The following is a 19,684-nucleotide window of genomic DNA, read 5'->3' on the forward strand; positions in this document are numbered from 1 at the left end:
CAGATACTGACTCACATATAAGGCACTGATGTGTCTGCACACGGGCAGGAATACACACTAATAGGCAGCACAGACCAGACAGTCATCCTCGTTCTACAACAGAGCTTCATAGCACCTACTATAAACTTGATAAGCAGAATGTCTCCCTCTGTGTTGAACTTAAAGGCACTATTTATACAGTGAGAAAGTAATCCAAAGTACGAATGAGAGACTAGACACTGAGTAGATGATACAGAGAGGATAGAAACCACTGATACCATCATCATTCTTGACTTATTGAACTTTAAAATAAAAGGATGACTTATAGAGTGTCTATTAAAGTGCCGAAAAGGTAATTATAAAACAAAACAGATTTTGTGTTAAGTCTTTAAGGCTTCTGTCCTGTGGTGTCTGGTAACAGGATGTTGTTAGTGGGGGGGCTTTGAGGGGAGGGGCCTCTGTGGATCATCCCACAGATACTTGATCAGTTTGGGATCTAGTGAATTTGGAGGCCAGGTCAACACCTTGTGATGTTCTTCATGTTTTTTGAGTTGTTCCTAAAGTGTTTTTGTGTATGTGTTTGGCTGCATCCTGCTGGGGATGGCTGCTGCCATCAAGGAGTGTCATTGCTATGGGGTGGGGGTGCCTGGTCTGGTCTAGGTGGGTGCTACATATATAAGTAACATCCACATGAATGAATGCCAGGTCCAAACGCCAGGTCCAAAAGCAGAACACTGAATTGTCACAAAATGGTCAATGTTGTTCACTTCTCCTGTCAGTGGTCATAATGTTATGCCTGATCGGTGTATGTGGTTTTGGTTTCAGGCCTCACACAACAATAACGCCTGTGGGGTTTATTTTAATACCAGTCGAGGTCTTCCACCCCAAAACCAATTTTTAACGGTCCAATCTTTATGCACAGGGGCCTCGTAGACCTTTTAAATAATAAACTAAATACAGCATTAAAGTTGTCCTTCATGGGACTAAGTGGCCTAAGAAAAAAAGAACCCGATCAAATTTATAGGAAAAGAGGTGTTTACACACTTTTAAATTTTCATTTTAAGGATTCAACATTACACCATCTGATGGAGATTTTTCTCTTTGTTCTAAATAATGCCCTCGCTCTGACAAGACCTCCAATCACATGAATGATTTATTTCCTCATTCTGATGCTGTCCTCTTCACACACTCTGCCATCATATCTTGGTCCCGTGCGTGGTGGGACATGGTGGCTGATTTACTTTCCTGCTCGTGAGTTTGAGTTATTCCTCAGTTAGCTCCGGCTACACAGAGAGAGAGAGAGAGCGAGAGAGCAGGGAGAGCGCAGACCTCCAGAGATCATTTATTCTGGCAGTAATTCAACCGGGGCAAGGCGGCGAGACAGAGGGAGAGGTGCAGGCATGCTGAGCGGCATGCTGCCTGCTCTTCACACACACACACACACACATACTCGTGATAATTAAACCCAAAATCCACGTATCAGCGCTTTTTCTCCCGTCTGAACAATGCACACACACCTATTTGTGTTGGTGAAATGAATAACAGTGCTACCAGTAAAAGACTGAAGTCAGGATCCAGGAAACCTTGAGATGCTCTTGAAGATGAAAAATGAATACGGGAATAAAAACCTTACTCTTATGTAGTAGTACATTAAAAGCAAATTATTTAGTAGAGCCTGGGCTGTATAATGATTATATAGTGACTGGTTGTGACCTCTCTGGTTTTGCTTTTACAGGACGATATAAAACTGTCCAACTAAATGTCCAACAAGTACAGAAAAGACAATTTATGGACAAGGTTGTCCAGTAAGTATAGGCAGTAAGGCAGTAAGTATAAACATAACAGCCACAACATTAAAACCACTGACAGGAGAACTAAATAATATTAACCATCTTGTGACAATTCAATGTTCTGCTGGGAAACTTTTGGACCTGGCATTTGTGTGGATGTTGTGGACATGTAGCACCCACCTAGACCAGACCAGGCACCCCCACCCCATAGCAATGACACTCCTTGATGTTCAGCAGACATCCCCAGCAGGATGCAGCCTGACACAGACACAAACACAAACAGTTTAGGAGCCACAAATGTGGAAAAACAGCACAAGGTGTTGACCTGGCCTCCAAATTCACTAGATCCCAACCTGATCAAGTATCTGTGGGATGATCCACAGAGGCCCCTCCCCTCAAAGCCCCCCACTAACAACATCCTGTTGCCAGACACCATAGGACACCCTCAGAAGGCCCATGTCCATTCTCTGATGAGTCAAAACTGTTTTGGAGACACAAGGGAGACCTACCTAATATTAGGAAGGTGGTCATAATGTTATGCCTGATCGGTATATATCTAAACTTCTCATGAAGAGATGAAAACCGACAAAGTGTTGTCTGTTTCAGGCTTCTCCGTGCCACATCTGTGGCACTGAAGGTCACAAACACACACTTTAATATATTTTTTAGGACACAGGAGATTTAAGGCGCAAAAAGTGCATTAGTCTGGAGATTTTCTCAATGTCCGATTAATCCACACGCAGTATGGTGCTCTGGAGTATTTAGGGAGCGGGACAGCGTACGCGGGATTAACCCAAAAGAAACCACAACGCGTGTGCGTCCGAGCATCCGCTTTAGATCAACAGATTTATGTTTTTTCTTTGTCTCAGAGCGCCTGTCGCTTAATAACCAGCCACGACAAATGAAGTTTGAGGGAAACCGCCAGCTGATTAGCTCTGACCGCCGCCTCGCTCACCTCTAACCACGTTAACAAATGGCAATTTATCTGTCCGTGCCTCGGCATTAGGGTGCATCTGAGTCTAAGGATGATTTGGGTTTTATTATTCACACAGTGCGTCGGGGATGAACCCTCCGACTCCCGGTTTCATAATCATAGTCATAATCACGGTCATAACCCCGTGCTACGGACTGTGATGTAGACAGAATATGAAATGCGGACGATGGCCGACATGCTATTTGTACTCATTACAGAGAGAGAGAGAGAGCTGTGGTTCGTCCTGTATCTTCTTCCTAGCTCTCTCTCTCTCTCTCTCTCGGCTCCCGGCTAATCTGCAACTACTGTCTTATTAGTCACAGGGGAGAAGCAGAGCCAGCGGACAGCTGAGCAGCTATCTTCATTACCGTCCCCTCGGCCTGCCGCGCTCCCTTAACGTCACACTCATTTCCTCTTTCTCTGTCTCATCTTTTTACGAGCTCTCTCTTGTTTTTCTCCGCCCGTCCCGCGACGTCCGTCCGTCCCTCTGTATCTGTCTCTCAATCTCGTGTTTTAATAGCCCGACAAGCAGACCAATAATCCGACTATTATTATTCTTACCGCAGAGAAAGGAGAAAGAAAAAAGCCCATGGGTGTAGGGGTGGGTGGAGGGGGACAGACGGGGCTACATTTATAAGAAATGAATGTGATTATTCTGGTGAAGGAACCGCGCTTCACAAGGAGCGTCTCCATGTCCAGAGCTGTGATTATCCAATATTGCAAAATGTGTGTGGACTCTATTGTTGAAGATCTCACGGCTGAAACCAATTCATGAAGTCAGAGCACAAAAGTACAGGATGCTCTGAAACTTGCTTTTCTAAAACATCTGTCCTCATCTGTGTCGCCCCTGCAGGCTGCTGATCTTTGTACCTGCCGACTGCGCGGCTGAGGGTCGCTCACTCTGCCCACAGCCATGCCGGACGTGAAGCCTCCCCCGCCATGTGACTACCCCTCCACCTCCTCCGCCGCAGCCCCCGCCGGCTCACCTGCCGGCTGCACCGCTCACCTCGACCTCCTCATAGACATGGAGCCCTGCATCGCCGACCTCCCCCTGTCCCCCGACCCGCTCTCCTCCTTCCCCCGACACAGGCCGGGCGTCCCTCACTACCCGGGCCTCCAGGGACCTGCGTTCCCTCTCATGGCCAGGTGCAACAGCAGCACCCTGCTCACTAACCTGGGGCTGAGGTGCTGCTCCAGCAGGCAGGGGCCTCTTGGGGTGGACCTGGGTCAGGGGGTGGCGCCGGGCTCCTACGTTCACGCTGGAGGCAACGGCGGCAGGCCTTACAGGAGTATGGAGAACCTGAACTGGAACACTGTAGCAGATTCTGGTCTGTGTGCGCTCAGTGCCGGCCCCTACAGGAGCGTGGACAGTGAGTTAATTTTACGCTACACCTCCACTAGTCACTGGTACGACGGGCCTCCAGATGGATCCCTAGTGGGGGCCCACGGGCTGGTACCCAACCCAGAGAGCTTGGCGTTTTACCCTCGACTTGGGCTCCCCAGAAAGGACATACCACTCTTCCCTCAGATGCTGTTTCCAGGCGGCGTCGACGAATGGGATGCAAGGAAGGGGCTGCGGGAGAAGCTCCGCCTCCAGAGCGCAAGATCAGCCGTCGAGCCTTTAAAGCCCCTCCCACTGCGGCCTCAGGTGACCCCAGTCGCTGCACCTTTCGCACAGGACGCTGTGCATCATGGGAGCTCAACAGGTGCTGGGTCCAGGCCTCTGCGCATCACCAGCCCCGAGGACATCAAGCAGGAGGTATTAAGACGCTTGCAGCTCCGGCGGCAGAACAGTAGCCCCAACCTGGCTCTCCACAGCTCCCCGACCAGCCCGAAAGCAGTTAAGACGTCTTACACAACGGACAACATCGCTGGTAATGCGAGTGGATCGGACTCTGCGTCTGAGCGTCGCAGACCTCCTGTGGGACGCCTCCATATCCCAACGTTCGAGGAGTTTAAGAGGATGAGGCAGAGGGAGGGGAGGCAGGAGTCCACAACAGCCTCTGAGGCAACTGGAAAACCTGAGGGTGACCTGCTGCAGGATGAAGGAGCATCAAACGGGACAGACCCTCAGTCGGGTTCTGATAGGGAGCAGAGAGGAGACCACGAAAAGGGGGACAAGACTGCATGTGAAAGGACAGGGATCAGTGATGAAGGCCAGCAGATCACCACCTCCTCAGAGACACTTGGTTTTAACTCTGTGAGCTGCAACAGCACAGCAGCTCCCACTTCCTCCTCCACCTCCACTACCACCACATACTCCCCCATCCGCACAGGCCCGTCTCCGCGTGCACCCCTGCAGCCTCAAGCCAGCTCAGCCCAGGACAAAGCCGCCGCCGCCGCCGCCGTGGGAGGAGAGGATGTGAGCGCCAGGCGCAGGAGGAGCAGCCTGGAACCACCTGGGTCAGTTCCCTTCCCACCCTGCAGGGAGAACTGGGAACGGCCCTCCAGCTGCTGCCCAGCTCTCCTTCTGGAGGGGACGGACCTGTCCAGCTACGGAGCCAAGATCTACAAGATGAAGGACGGTCTCATCGGCTCCGCGCTGGACCTCATCAAGAAGAGGTGAGTCCGGGAGGGGACAGGATGTGAGAGAGGAGTGGGGTAATTATCGTCCAGTGTATTCACACACACTTGAACCCACTGTATGTCCTTTAAGTGCTCTAAATACTTCCCACTGTTGGTTATTGTGTGTGTTTTTAAATGTAGGCACACTCTCAGCAGTTAAGAAACTTAAAAAGTGCACATTAAATGTAAAATTGAGCTTTTGTTGTGACGTTTTGCCACAGATTTTCTGTACGAGCTGCAAACTTCAGACCTGTAGTCCCCTGCACAAACACATTTGGCGCACGCACTAAAATAATAATACGTTTTCATGCATTTAACATTTAAAGATAGATAGATGCTTTATTAATGCCAAACTGGGAAATTTCACAGTTGCAGCACTGATGTACAGGCACCTGACACCATACGTAATATATAACAAAAAAAAAACTAAAATAAATAATAAAATAAATAAATAGAAAAATAAAAATCTATACACAATATTTACAAGAATTATAAAATAAGTAAATATTAAAATAAGTGAATATTAAAAATTAAATTGCAATGAAATTAAATTAATTTACAACTAATAATCAAACAACCAAAGCAATTTTATTTATTTTATATATTTTGTATATTTTTGATTGGATATTTGAACTGGAATTTTACTCACACATTATGATGAGCTTACAAAGTTACACTGCTTTAACTTTAGCTATACAGTTGTAGTCGTAACGTTATCGGCTGCAACACTAATACGATGCAAATCTTTCACAGATCTTCTAGTGCCTAACTGGCAACTGAGCACTTAACTTATATCCTCCTCCTCCTTAAAATCACACATGTTTGGCCATTTGGCATGAGGTGGTAAATATGGTCAGTCGTGCTTTGTGCCATGTTTGCATCCACCTGGTTAATGCAGGTCCAGTATATTAAAGGGGAACTACTGTTTTTTACAACCTGGACCTTATTTCTGGCATAAAATACGATCGTTTACTCACCCATATAACTTTGGTGTTATTTGGATTCATTCGGACGATATTTAGCTCCAGTGGAGCGCTGGGTATATCCATATAGTGGGAGTGACTGGGGCATAAATAACGCATTATCTGCTGCAAAACTCATTCATTTCACCAATATTTTGTTATGATACGCTAGTGCTATTCCCCGTTGAGTCCAGAGTTACGTGTTATCTATTTATGGACGTGTGGCGGTTTGTTGTTCTTTGGCCAGCTGTTCCTCTTTCTGCCTCCGCATCCTCCTTTCGACGAGCTCCTCATCAGTATACTCTGGCTCAAAACGGTAAGGACGTCCATCATGAACAAAGTCGTCCTCCACAACCTCAGAATCGGAAAAATATTTAGCCATGTTGCAAAAAACTAGCAGTAGCAAATTACAGGTAAACAAGAGGAGACATCATCTAGGTCAGAGGTTAGTAGGTCAATCTACAGACCCCAGATGATGATAACAGGTAACTCCAGACTCAACGGGGAATAGCACTAGTGTATCATAACAAAACATTGGTGAAATGAACGAGTTTCGCGGCAGATAATGCGTTATTTAGAGGCTGCGTTTCGGTGCCCCATTCACTCCCACTATATGGATATACACTGATCTAAATATCTCCCGAAGGAATACAAATTATCGTCCAAACGACTCCAAATGACACTGAAGTTATATGGCTGAGTAAGCGATCGTATTTTATGCCAGAAATAAGGTCCAGGTTGTAAAAAACGGTAATTCCCTTTTAATTAAAATATAATAATAACACTCCTGTAAGTAAGTGTAGCTCGACCGACACAGGATTTTTTGAGGCCAGTTGCAATATCTGTGATGGGATTTTCAAAATCCCCTAAAGTTCTCTTTTTATAAACACATAATCTAATGCGGGAGTTTTTCATGATTTCTTCCTCAGGATTACTGTTTCATTTTTCTCTCATTCCTCACGCACAGCATCCGAATAGGAAGGTATATAGAGCAGAGAGTCCTCTGTGTTTAAATCCACCTCTGATTACATGCAGTAGCAGCTCCGGGGAGACAAACGAGAAGAAACAATGCCTGATTTATTTCTAATTTCACTCTCTCTCTCTGTCTTTATGCTGCGCTGTGTGTACATTGATACCTGGGTATTACCAGTAAAGCGTATTGTCTTTAAATCCAGTTAATCTCTTTGATGGTGAAATTAGATCCCACGGCACACATGAGATGATCCCTGCGGCGGCTTACAGCGGCGGAGGTGTGAAGCGTATGCATGCAATCCTGCCGACACGTTCGAGGTCCATCTGCTCGAGCCGGCGCTCGCTGTTGTGTTATCGATTTATCTCAGTTATTGTGATAACAGCTGTCGGAGCTGACGGGGTTGGCTCCGCGGACGGGACTGTGGGCGAAGGGGGGTGGGGGGTGGGAGGGGGCCTGGCACGAGGCGCGACAGACTGGAGGACTGGCAACGTCCCTGCAGACTTTCTGCTTCCCCCGTCTCTCCTCTCTCTCTGCTGTCAGCTGTTGGCTAAATAAATGCAGGCTTCAATCCACCGTGGTTCGTTCTGATCAAGGACACACAACAAGACCGGGGTGCGTTCGCAGCACTGTGGTGCCATTTAGGGCCTCTGTGCAATGTAAATATGACACCCTGAAACACAGTATCAACTCCACCCCTCCTCAGACTTTGATAGATGGGAGATAGACAGTGTCTTTCCCGGGCTGTCAGGACTCTCCGCTGACTGTCGCTTCTTTGTCTGCGCTGCTAGAAGGAATGATGGATGTCTGAAGCTCTGCTGCATGAAGGCAGCAGAAATGAAAATGCTGTGTGTGTGATTGTGTGTATACAGAATATTCCCAATATAATACTGCAGAGCTGCAACTGTAGTTTTTTTTTCTGCCCAATGTGATGAATTTTTAAGGGTTTTTTTCCAGTTATATTTCCAAGATGAGGAGGCTAAGGGCTTTGCGAGGCTGTTTGCACGCTGGTGATTTTGTCACAAAGCAAATTACTGCGTAAATATTGTGATAGCACTTCCTCCTTGGAGATTTCTGTGTTTGGTAATCTAATCAAACCTTTCCGAGATCTGCGCATCGTTGTGACAGTAAATGAAAAGTCAAGAGATCGTCGTCCTCAGGGGACCGCGAACATCTCTGCAGACTTCCAAGGCGGTCCGTCAACTCGTCGACGTTGTTGTGCTGTTTCATTGTCTCCCAACCCACCGAACAATTACTCAAGAAGTGATTTGAGAGCGGCCCTCGCGCAGATCCCACTGGCGTCGCCGGTAGCTCGCGTTCGCCGTTATTTACCCCACGTGGGATTCGTCTTTTATGTTTCAAAAAAGCACCCATAACGCAGCTTCGCAACTCCCCCACCCCCCGGAGACTTAACTTCAACCTCTGGCTCTGTGAATGTAGATTTATAAATTAATCATGGCGATATTCTGTGTGATCTCTGCGCCCCGAGGTGTTTCACTCCCACCACTGACTCTCTTTGTTTAGGCACATTGTGAAGCGCATTGTGCATACCGAGCAAAACACAACGCTTGGCTGCAATATTACAGTAATATTCACATTATTACACCTGGGAGGGTTTTTAGAAGCTGGAGATACAATGAAGCATTAAAGCAGAACCACTGACTTAATTGCATGCTGCAGTAAAAAAAAAAAAACACAGATCAGGCATAACATTATGACCACCTTCCTGATATTGTGTAGGTCTCCGTTGTACCTCCAAAATGACTCATCAGAGAATGGACATGGGCCTTCTGAGGGTGTCCTGTGGTGTCTGGCAACAGGATGTTGTTAGTGGGGGGCCTTTGGGTCCTTGTTCCTGGGTGGGGGGGCCTGGTCTGGTCTAGGTGGGTGCTACATGTCTAAGTAACATCTACATGAATGAATGCCAGGTCCAAAAGTTTCCCAGCAGAACACTGAATTGTCACAAGATGGTTTCGAAGCTTATTCGCTTCTCCTGTCAGCGGTTTTAATGTTGTGGCAGATCGGTGTACATGCCGCATCCATGTTTCATATTTATTTGTACATATTTTATTTGTCTCTATTAGATGCACTCGCTCAAAGAGAAACATATTGAATTCGTTTAAGTGATACATGCATCAGTGAAAATGACAGCCGGGCTAATTTCGGTGTCACATCTCGCGGTCCGGAGCGGTGATCTATCACATAACAGGGTTCCTGATAAATTAAGCTACAGGTTATTACTTCCCATGCATCATCCAGGGCGTGACAGCTAATGCTGTGTAAGGAAGACCTTTTTAATGACGGCTTGTCCAAGAGAAAACCGATCGGAACGCTTTAGAGCTGCATCTTCAAAACTGCATTAATTATATTTGCCTTTTTGCGACGCTGGCTGTAGTTCAGGTTGGGCATTTTTATGTGGGGAGGGGGTCTTCTCCTGTGCTGTCTTTGTTGATTACATGTGTAGGTTGCCAAGGATTTGCTGGAGCTTAATATGCAGAATGTGTTTGTGCTGAAGTGCACGCAACTGCCGCAGAGCATCGGATGATTTCTGACGTGTCCGGGAAGAGCTCAGCAGTTTAACTGGTCCGGGAGCTCAGAGGAGACACGGTTATGTAAGAACCATTAGAATAATGAGACCTCATGTTAAGTCACCATGGGGAATATGTGAGGACACAAACAGTCCACAGCCGGTGAACTGTGTGTGTCAGGGGTTAAAACCAGAACAGGAACAGTCGATTGTTCGTTGTTAACTGATATCTGGTTTGACACTGTGTAAACATAAATCTGGTTTGATGCTCTGGAGTTTGAGCCTTTGCAGAATTATTTTCTTTTATATCAATGCATATTTAATATACACCAATCAGCCACAACATTATGACCACTGACAGGAGAGGTAAATAACATTGACCATCTTGTGACAATTCAGTGTTCTGCTGGGAAACTTTTGGACCTGGCATTCATTCATGTGGATGTTACTTAGACATGTAGCACCCACCTAGACCAGACCAGGCACCCCCACCCCATAGCAATGACACTCCTTGATGGCAGCAGCCATCCCCAGCAGGATGCAGCCTTTAGGAACAACTCAAAAAAACATGAAGAACAGCACAAGGTGTTGACCTGGCCTCCAAATTCACTAGATCCCAAACTGATCATGTATCTGTGGGATGATCCACAGAGGCCCCTCCCCTCAAATGCCCCCCACTAACATCATCCTGCTGCCAGACACCACAGGACACCCTCAGAAGAGCCATGTCCATTCTCTGATGGGTCACAACTGTTTTAGAGGCACAAGTAGTCAGGAGATTAATAATGAAACTATCACCAGTTGTAGTTCTTTCAGACATTTGATCTGAAACAAACTGTTTTGCTGTACAGTAACCACAGTAAAAGTTTCAGTTTAACTCATGATAACTAGGTTGCACATTGCGATCATGTATCTGCTGTTGGATCCAAACCATCCACCGCTGTCTCTTACATGCATCACTTCAGGAAGAAAGTCAATATTTAAGGAATTTACATCCTCTGTTTCTGACCTCCGGGTTTGCTGAACTTGCTGACCCGATAAAGAGCCACAAGCACCTCTTAATTTGAGCGAAACCGTTATAATCTCTCTATAAAATTGCTGTTGTAACTTGTTTTTTTCTTGCCATGAAAGCAGTATTTCACGCTCGTGGCCGCTGAACCGTGAAGCTTAACCGGTGTTCGGGAAAAAAAGAGATCAATATCCTCCAATATAGTCTGTAGTTTTTGTTGATAATAATAATAATAATAATGCCATAAGCAAAAATTAGATCCATCCTTGGCATTATTTTAAAGCTGAACAAATCAATATTTCATATGTTGTAACTGAATTTAAATGAGAAGGGTGTCGAAATTACAGGAAACGATTAGCTTTTAGCTTCCTCTAGCTTTTGGTTTTATGGCGCATCGCTGAGGTCAGGGCCCCTTATCAAACCCGGGTATTAACATGAGTAATCGGATCACAAGTGGGCAGCTTAAAGTACACACTGATGCACTGAGGACACGCCTCTCGTCCTGGCCGCATTTATGGACCCCTCACATCCTCTTGCTTGAGCAGAGTTAATTGAGAAAAGAGCACTGATCGCAAGAAAAGGCTTAAGCTTCGTAAACGATGCTGATCATTAGCAGGGAAAGCCTTTCAGCAGGATATTCTGCTGTGCGCTAAACGATGCAGGGTTGCAGGCCACAAGTGCTCACTGGAGATGCATTTTAGTGTCAGGTGTGAGCAGGATGAGCAGACCTGCAGTAGACTTCCTGCCAGGACAGAAAAGCAGAGTTGGCAACATATACAGTAGAAGCTAAAGAGACGCTAAACCTAGTGAGTAAATATTGAAATGAAAAATAAAACAAAGATCCCCAGCCAAATGCGAGCTGAGCATGTTGTGGTTTACCGCTTTACGCCTAAAGCGCCCCGCTTTCTTAAACTTCTCATCTCCAGAGTATCCGTTTTTTTTTTCTCTTACCTTCTCTGAAAATGTGCCTGCAGATGTGTGTTTGTGGTTTGTGCTCGCTGATGTGTGAAATTCACTGTGTTTCTTGTGTGTGTTTTGGGAAAACGAGGGAAGTGCGACGCCTCGGTGTGTGTGTGTGGCTGCGTGCAGGCAGCATCCTCGTGGTCCGGGGGTTCAGGTGTTAATGTCCGCTGATGTGTCTAATTAGTCTCCTCCTGAGGAGCTGAGGGGGTCGGGGGGATATGGGGAGAGGAGAGGCATTGATTTGGGTGTTTGGGGGAGAAGGAGGAGGAGGAGGGTGGTGATGGGGATAGGAGGAGACACAACAGGGAGCAGAGAGGAATGTGAGCTGGAGAGGGAAGAATGAATGACAGGGATGCTGTAAGCAGAATTATAATTTCAACCTCCTCTCCCTTCTGTCCCCAACGTTTTCCTCTTCCTCCTTTTCTTCCTCCCATCCTCTCGCCTTTCCCTCTTCTTCCCCTCTCCCAATCTCCCTCTCCCTCTCCCCCCTCCGTACCTCCTCCTCTTCTCTCTCCACCAGCTGCAGTGCAGAGATCTCCGCCGAGGCCCCCGTCAGGCTGTCAGGTGACCGGGACGGAGGCTGTGACATCACCGCCCCCTCGGCCGACTGTCAGCCCTCCGCCGTTGCCATGGCAACGTCGGCAACGGCCTGCGGAGCCGAGGCTGCCGACGAGGAGCCCGCAGGAGAAGGAGAAGGAGGAGGAGGAGGAGGAGGAGGAGGAAGCGGGGAAGCAGGAGAATGCGTAAGAAGGATTCGTTTTCTATCCACCTTTTTGTTTGTGTTTTTTTTATTTATTTTTTTTACGTCGTCCGTGCGTGTCTTTGGTTGGGAGGGGGGTCTTTTTCATCGCAGCTTCGCGGTGCACGGAAACACATTGATCTATTGGTATTCAAGGATGACTGGGACAAGCAAGGGGACTGCGACACACACACACATGCACATCACTCACACACACTGATGCAGAGGTATTTGCTGAGACGAGAACAAGCGTACGGCGCCTTCGCCTTCCAGCGGCGAGCTCAACATCTGAGGATGCAGAAAAAAGAGGATTAAGCATCCACCCCCCCACCCTCCCTCCCTCCCCGTCTCTCTTTCCAGCGGCGGGTCTGCTGCATGCATGTAACTCAGCGTTTCGTTCCTGCTCTCTGCACGGCTCCTCTCTGCTGGCTGGCTGCAGCTTGACACCGAGCCTCAGCTGCAGCAGCTAGCATCGCGCTCCCCTCTCCTCCGTCTGCGGGGAGAGAAAAGCCGGACCGACATGGAGCCGCATCCTGCTTGAACGCTGCAAGGCTGGAGGTAGTTAAGAGAGCAGATGTCGAGGTTCGTTCGCTTCTTGCTTCTTCTTGATTTTCCGGGCTTTGCGTTGGCAGTGTCGCCCGCCTGCTCTCCCAAACTAAAGGGGCTGCAATTTGATAATTCAGCAGGACATGAATTATTCACCTCCATTGTGCATGATCGCTGCGAGCTGTATGTCATGTTGTTGTCCGGTGCAAGGCGATGAAAACCTTCCTGCGTCATTCACCCCACATGCAGCTGTTAGTTGTCAGCGGACTGTCAACACTCGGAGAGGTAATCGCTCGCGTTAAAAAGCCGATATTATCTATCTGATGGTGCGGGCGACGCCTGTGGGGTGAGGGGGCCACGTGTTACGGCGATGACCTTTGAACTTTCCACCTGGGGTCGACTCCCCGGGGGCCTTCGACAGAACCACGTGAGGAGTGTTTGCCTGTGCGGAGTGCTGCAGTGTTTGGGGGGAATGCCTCGTTGTAACCTCCCGACGAATCCCAGGAGATGCTTTGAGTTGTCACCAACGGAGGATGACTCTCATCTTTAAGTTGTGATAAGAGCAGATTTTCAGACGTGTGGCGGTGTTTGTAGTCTTTACAAGTTACAAGACTTGGCAGGCGATTAGTAAGAAATTGGGATTCTTGTCACCTCGACAAGCTGGGATCAGAGAGATAACCAAGATTTGTTATGCAATGGTGTCAGTGAACACAGCGACGCTGCATACGAAAACCCCATCTCTCAGACACTCACGCACAGGCTGTGATTTTTGCCTTCCATCATCATTCTCTCACTTTATCCCCCCCTCCCGAGATTTATTCATTTATTTATTTATTTATTTTGCCCCTCTGTTGCTATAGCAACGCGACCATTTGACTGACACGCGTTGTCTTTCCCCCCCCCACCGGCAGCACACCAGCCTGGGCTGCAGGCGCTCCAGCTCGGACGCAGCCTATGAGCTGGCGGAGACGGTGAGAGCGCAGCGCGAGTGCCGCCTCCGGCCCCACTACAGCGACCCCATGCCGGCCGACGCCTCCAAGCGCAAGCAGCTGGAGATGAAGATCGCCGCCGCCGCCCGGCTCCACAGCCACCGTCGAGACCGAGACAGGGACAGAGACAGAGACAGTGGTACGTAGCCTACCCGTGTGTGTGCATGTGTGAAATAATCCTCTGCAGTTTTAATTACAGTTAAGCCACATTAAGATAAAGCTCCGGTGTTTTTAAAGCATCCGGTAATGAAGGAGCATTATGCAAGGCCCCTGTGGTCATTTAGAGGTTTTAATCTGCGTCTGCATCAAACACAGTGATAGACAGTTACTCTTAATGGCTGATGGGTAAAAAAAAGAAGTGAAATGTATTAGTAAAATGCCAATATGTAGTGTGATTAACTGATTTTAGAAGAGACACAGTGGCAAACGAGCTATATACGCATGGAAATAATGTCAAAATGTTTGCCTTTCTCACCAAATGTCACTAAAATTTTAGTTTTAAAGAATGTCAGACTTGCAAAAGTTACTGATGAACAAAAACAATGGTCAAAATTAAGGCAGTTAAGACGAGAGAAAGTAGTAACGGAGGTATTTTTTTTTGTTTCTCAGTTCCCAATACACATCAAACCCTAAAAATAGAATTCATTTCATTTCATTTCATTTTCCAAAACCCAACAAACACTTAACTCCACACTTAATCATCAGAATTGTAATTTACAGTCCAGACAAATGACATTATATAGCTGTTATTATGACAAGTAGTATGAATTACAGTTTTTAACCACAGACAACAAAGGTCTAAGGCATTAACAGACTGTGAGTTATCTTAAACGTCATTTTACGGTCACGTTTAGGTTCCTCTTGGGAATAATAACTCACCCTTGGGTGCAACCCCCGGCCTTTTATAAATCCCCTGATTTCCACATCTTCCCTCACCACATCAGCGAGGCAGGATCACCCTAAATTGTGACCGATCCTCCAGCTAAGCCGGGCCCTTTACAGTCGGGCCCTGTATTAAAAAAAAAAAGATTAAGGCTCATAAAAGCTGCATTTGTTTTGTTTCGACATCTCTCATGCAACTTTTTCTTGTCCTCACCTCCCCTCCCCTCCCCTCAGCTAACACACACACACACATAGCTCCCTCTGCTAATGCTTCCTTGTCAATAGAAGCCCTCGGTCGTTGGATGCTCGCAGCCAAATGTCAGTCAATACGACACGTCCCTGCCGAAAGAAATCTCACCATCCAGTATTTTTTTATATTAATATATAATTGCATGTTTGGATTAAACAATAGTTAATCACTCTATTTTACTACACAGATACAGCAGAACTGACATGACATGCATCTAGATAAAGGTTAAATCCTTGTCTGGAGGGTTAAGGATCAAATTATTGGAGAAAGATGAAATCTTTAACAGTTCCTTCACCTTGACACAACCATTAATGATTAAATAGGCGTCCATTAGGGGGTTTGAAATTAACACTGTGTGGGTGCCTCCAGACTGTAGAGAGTAAATCCATAAACATTACAAGCACTAATGAATCCAACCGCTTCCATCTTTCCGCAGCACCAGCAGCAATTCGTGGTCACTCGGAGCCCCCCGGTGAGGAGCGGCAGGCCATCCTGGGTGTGTCTCGGACCGGGCAGCATCGCTGGAGCACCATCAGCAGCCTGAGCGCCGACAGCGGAGTGGTGGGCCTCAGCGACGAGCGGGAGGAGGAGGACAGCGAGCCTCGCCGATACCGCAGGAACCGGGGAGCAGAGGTGGAACGGGTGGACAGCGGCATCGGCCCGGGCCTGTCCCGCACCTGGAAGAGGCCGTCCGCCTCTCTCAGAGCCTGGGAGGCCCAGAGGCCGTGCCCGGACTGTGGGCTGAGGGACGGGGCCTCCAAGGAGCGAGGAGAGCGAATGTGTGAACGTTGCTCCAAGCTGCGCACTGAGCGCAAGGAAGCCATCCTGGAGTTTCTGAACACGGAGTCGAGCTACGGCGAAGACCTGCGGATCATTAAGGAGGAGTTTTACTGCCCCATGCAGAGCGCCGGGCTGCTGACGGCCGAGCAGCTCACCGTGGTGTTCGGTAACGTCCAGGAGCTGATAGACGTCAACGACCGCTTCACTGAACACCTGCAGGACAGCATCGACCAGGCCTTTGACCAGGTGACCCACTCTCTCTCACAAACACATAAAAACTAGCAGGGCTTAAACACCTTGATCCTCTTTTGAGGATTTTGTCGGCTTTGTGGACCTACTAGTATTTCGCTTTCAGGGTCATATTGAATGACATGGTTTATTTTTACATCAGCTGCCCGGGAGAAGGTACGATGACAACGCAAATATTTTTACCAGCTCTTATTATATAAGAAAAAGTCTTGTTTTTAACTTTAATGACAGAACATCTGTCCACTTTACAGACTAAACATCAGACCTGTAAACATAGAAGTGAATAACATTGACCATCATGTGACTATTCATTGTTCTGCTGGGAAACCTTTGGACCTGGCATTTGTTCATGTGGATGTTACTTAGACATGCAGCACCCACCTAGACCAGACCAGGCACCCCCACCCCATAGCAATGACACTCCTTGATGACAGCAGCCATCCCCAGCAGGATGCAGCCTGACACAAAAACGGTTTAGGAGCAACTCCAAATTCACTAGATCCCAAACTGATCAAGTATCTGTGGGATGATCCACAGAGGCCCCTCCCCTCAAAGGCCCCCCACTAACAACATCCTGTTGCCCCAGACACCACAGGACACCCTCAGAAGTCCCATGATGAGTCACAACTGTTTTGGAGGCCCAAGGGAGACCTACACAATAATAGGAAGGTGGTCATAATGTTATGCCTGGTCGGTGTATACACTGCTTTGCCTGTATGTGTGATTCATGTAAAAGGTTTCACTTGAAGAATCACCACAGCTGCACTTTCTATCAGACCTGTTATTTTTTGGATGTCATAGAAAACATCTAAAATGGACGGGAGAAGGATTTCTGCTGCGTGTAATTAATTTGCCATATTTGGTAATATTCCCATCTGATATGCGTGGATTATATCTTTCCAGCGCAACATAGGTTGTTTTACATTTTCTTTAGATGAGTGTGAAGGCTCTTTGCTTCCCACAGAAACGGTAGGTGGCCAAATAATCTCAAGAGACGGATTTGTCGTAAGGCCTTTTCAGCTGTTTTCTTGATTATACTTCACCGATTTGGTGAGTTTCATCTCGTTTCGTGACGCTGAACACCAATTTCTACAAGAGGCCTGCTGCTCTTGCTCCTCGTCCTTGCTACAGCACACAGTATATTCAGTTCTTCCGTTGCACGGTGCACCACTATTTTGCTTTGTCATGCCAGCTGTTTCTCCAATTTACAGTAAAGGATACATTCACAATGTTCAAGTCTGTATTATAACAGTATTTAAGGTGCCGATATTAACAAAGAAATTGGGCTTCCTCGCTGCAGACCAACTACTAAAGCATCTTTTTCTCTTCCAGTGGAATAGGTTTTTGGTGCAAATGTTTTGTTTGCAGTTTGCACTGTTCTTAGAAACAGTTATGGACCGTTTCTTTCCTGTGGTTTGATTGCAGGGCGATGAGGATCTGCTGACCGTCTACATAGGAGAGATCTTTCTGGAGTTCGTCAACATGCTGCCTGCCTTCCAGACCTACTGCCTGCAGCAGTCCACCTCGGTCAACATGCTCAACACGCTGGAGAAGGAGAAAGAACTGCTGAGGTACGCGCAGAGTCCAAGGACGACTCTTCTTCTTCTTCTTCCTCTTGGTCTGTGTGATGAAAAAGTTACTCTGGGAGCTTTCTCTTGTTCCTGCCGCGGCTGCTCTGTGTAATTCTTAATGGAAAAGACAGCGAGTTATCACTTATTCAAAAGAAGTTCTATTTCGAGAGCAGAGCCGCAATGATTCATACTTTTAGACAGAAACCCAGCTCGCCCTCGAGTCTAGCTGTCCTGTGATCCCCGTTAATCAACCTTTTTAAGAGTTTTCCCAAGACGTGCGTAGACTGTAAGAATTTTTCGTTTCTCTTCTCAGAATCTTCCTGGATGTTTCCCAGAACGACAACACGGCGCTGCGTCGGATGAACCTGCGCTCCTTCCTCATGGCGCCCCTGCAGCGCGTGACGAAGTACCCGCTCCTGTTGAGCCGCATCATTAAGGTCACGGCCGAATGTCACCCCGACTACGCGCGTCTCCGCGAGGCCAAGAGTCGGGTGGAGTCGCACCTGGAGCACATCAACATGAAGACCAAGCAGGAGGGCAACGGCGTCACGTGGTCCCTGCGCTCGTTCCGCCGGGACAGCCGCAAGAACCGGGAGGTCATCAACATCGAGATGCGAGAGGTGTCGATGAAGACGGTGGGCTGGGCGAGAGAAAACACGCGGTTCGTCATGGAGGGCCCGCTTCAGCTGTCCCAGCCAGCAGACGGTCAGTGGGTGAAGAAGGGCAGCAAGGCCCTCAAGTTCCAAAATGTCCAGAGTCTGCTCATGGTGAGGACACAGCGAGTTGGTGAAAGCCAAAGTCAGGGCACCACCAACCAGGGGGCACGGGGAGATCAGGGTGAAGGCGGCGGAGACAGCGTCCGAGACGGAGTGCTGGTTCTGATCAAGGACAAAAGCAGCGGGAAGTTCACGGTGTTGAGGGAGCCCATCCGTCTGGGGAACTGCGTGGTGTCCACGGACCCGGACTGCGAGGACACATTCGAGGTGCTGGACATCCGGCGCGAGTCCTTCGTCTTCCGCGCCTCGGACAAATCTCGCACCCAGCAGTGGTTCCACCAGATCAAGAGATACGCTCGAGACTTGGGCACGTGGAGGAAAAGACGTAACGCCTTGCCCAACATCATGATCAACACGAACCAGACGCGCTCCTGAGGGTCGCCCACTGCCGCGACTTTGTTACACTGTAAATAATCCTTCCTCTGCAAAAATCAACAGACGACATGCAGCATTTCTGGAGCGACACCACTGTTATAACTCGTTAGATTTCAGTGTAAAAAAAACAAAACAAAACAAGAATCTTTCTCAAAGTCTCATGAGAGTACGAGAGAGACGAAGCACTTTTTTTTATATTACAGACCTGCAAGTGCGCCACACTGTCATAAAATGTAGATTTTAATTTTAAGCCGTTACATTAGAAGAAGGAAAAATCAGATTCTTGGACGACCAAAAAAAACTTGGGCTGCGTTCGTTAGCCTTGATTGTAAAGATGACAGAGCTACTTTTCAGTGAATACAGTGTGTCTGTTGGAAAAGCATGACTGAGCAAAAAGAAAAATTGTAATGTCATTTTTTTTTTATACATATATATATATTCAAGCAATTGCGGGCTAAAAGCGTTTGCTTCTGGTGTGGAGAGGATGTGGATACGTCCTAAGAGATTTGTTTAAACGGTTTCTGTTTGTGGTCACTGCCCTTTCCTGTCTGTGTGCCGCCCTCTGTTGTACGCCGACGGTAGAGCGACCTTCACTGCCAGAGATGCAGTTGAGCGGAGCCTCTGCCCGAGAAGGCCGAGCAGACGTCCGAGCGTCGCTGTGTTTAAACGCAACGACTCACGTACGGTAACAGCAATAACCTCCGCCAGTTTCAAAATAAGTAGCTGCTGTTTATGCATTTCGTTTCCCAGGACGGCGTCGACGATGAGCACTGTGTTCAGACTCAGCTG

The 19,684-nt window shown here is 47.7% G+C and overlaps 1 protein-coding gene across 1 annotated transcript; it reads left to right on the forward strand.

Annotated features, from left to right (window-relative positions):
- Positions 1–3,655: 3,655 nt before the first annotated feature.
- Positions 3,656–19,286, forward strand: arhgef49 (Rho guanine nucleotide exchange factor 49; the record flags this gene model as incomplete). Its single annotated transcript, XM_084545632.1, has 7 exons — positions 3,656–4,942; positions 5,045–5,304; positions 12,259–12,481; positions 13,935–14,151; positions 15,581–16,170; positions 17,599–17,744; positions 18,058–19,286. The coding sequence occupies 7 exons, from the start codon at positions 3,656–3,658 to the stop codon at positions 18,893–18,895; spliced, it is 3,561 nt and encodes a 1,186-aa protein (XP_084401758.1). The 3' UTR covers positions 18,896–19,286.
- Between the last annotated feature and the right edge of the window lie 398 nt (positions 19,287–19,684).

Source organism: Chelon labrosus (assembly GCF_963514085.1).
Source record: "Chelon labrosus genome assembly, chromosome: 5".
NCBI classification, from domain to species: Eukaryota; Metazoa; Chordata; class Actinopteri; order Mugiliformes; family Mugilidae; genus Chelon; species Chelon labrosus.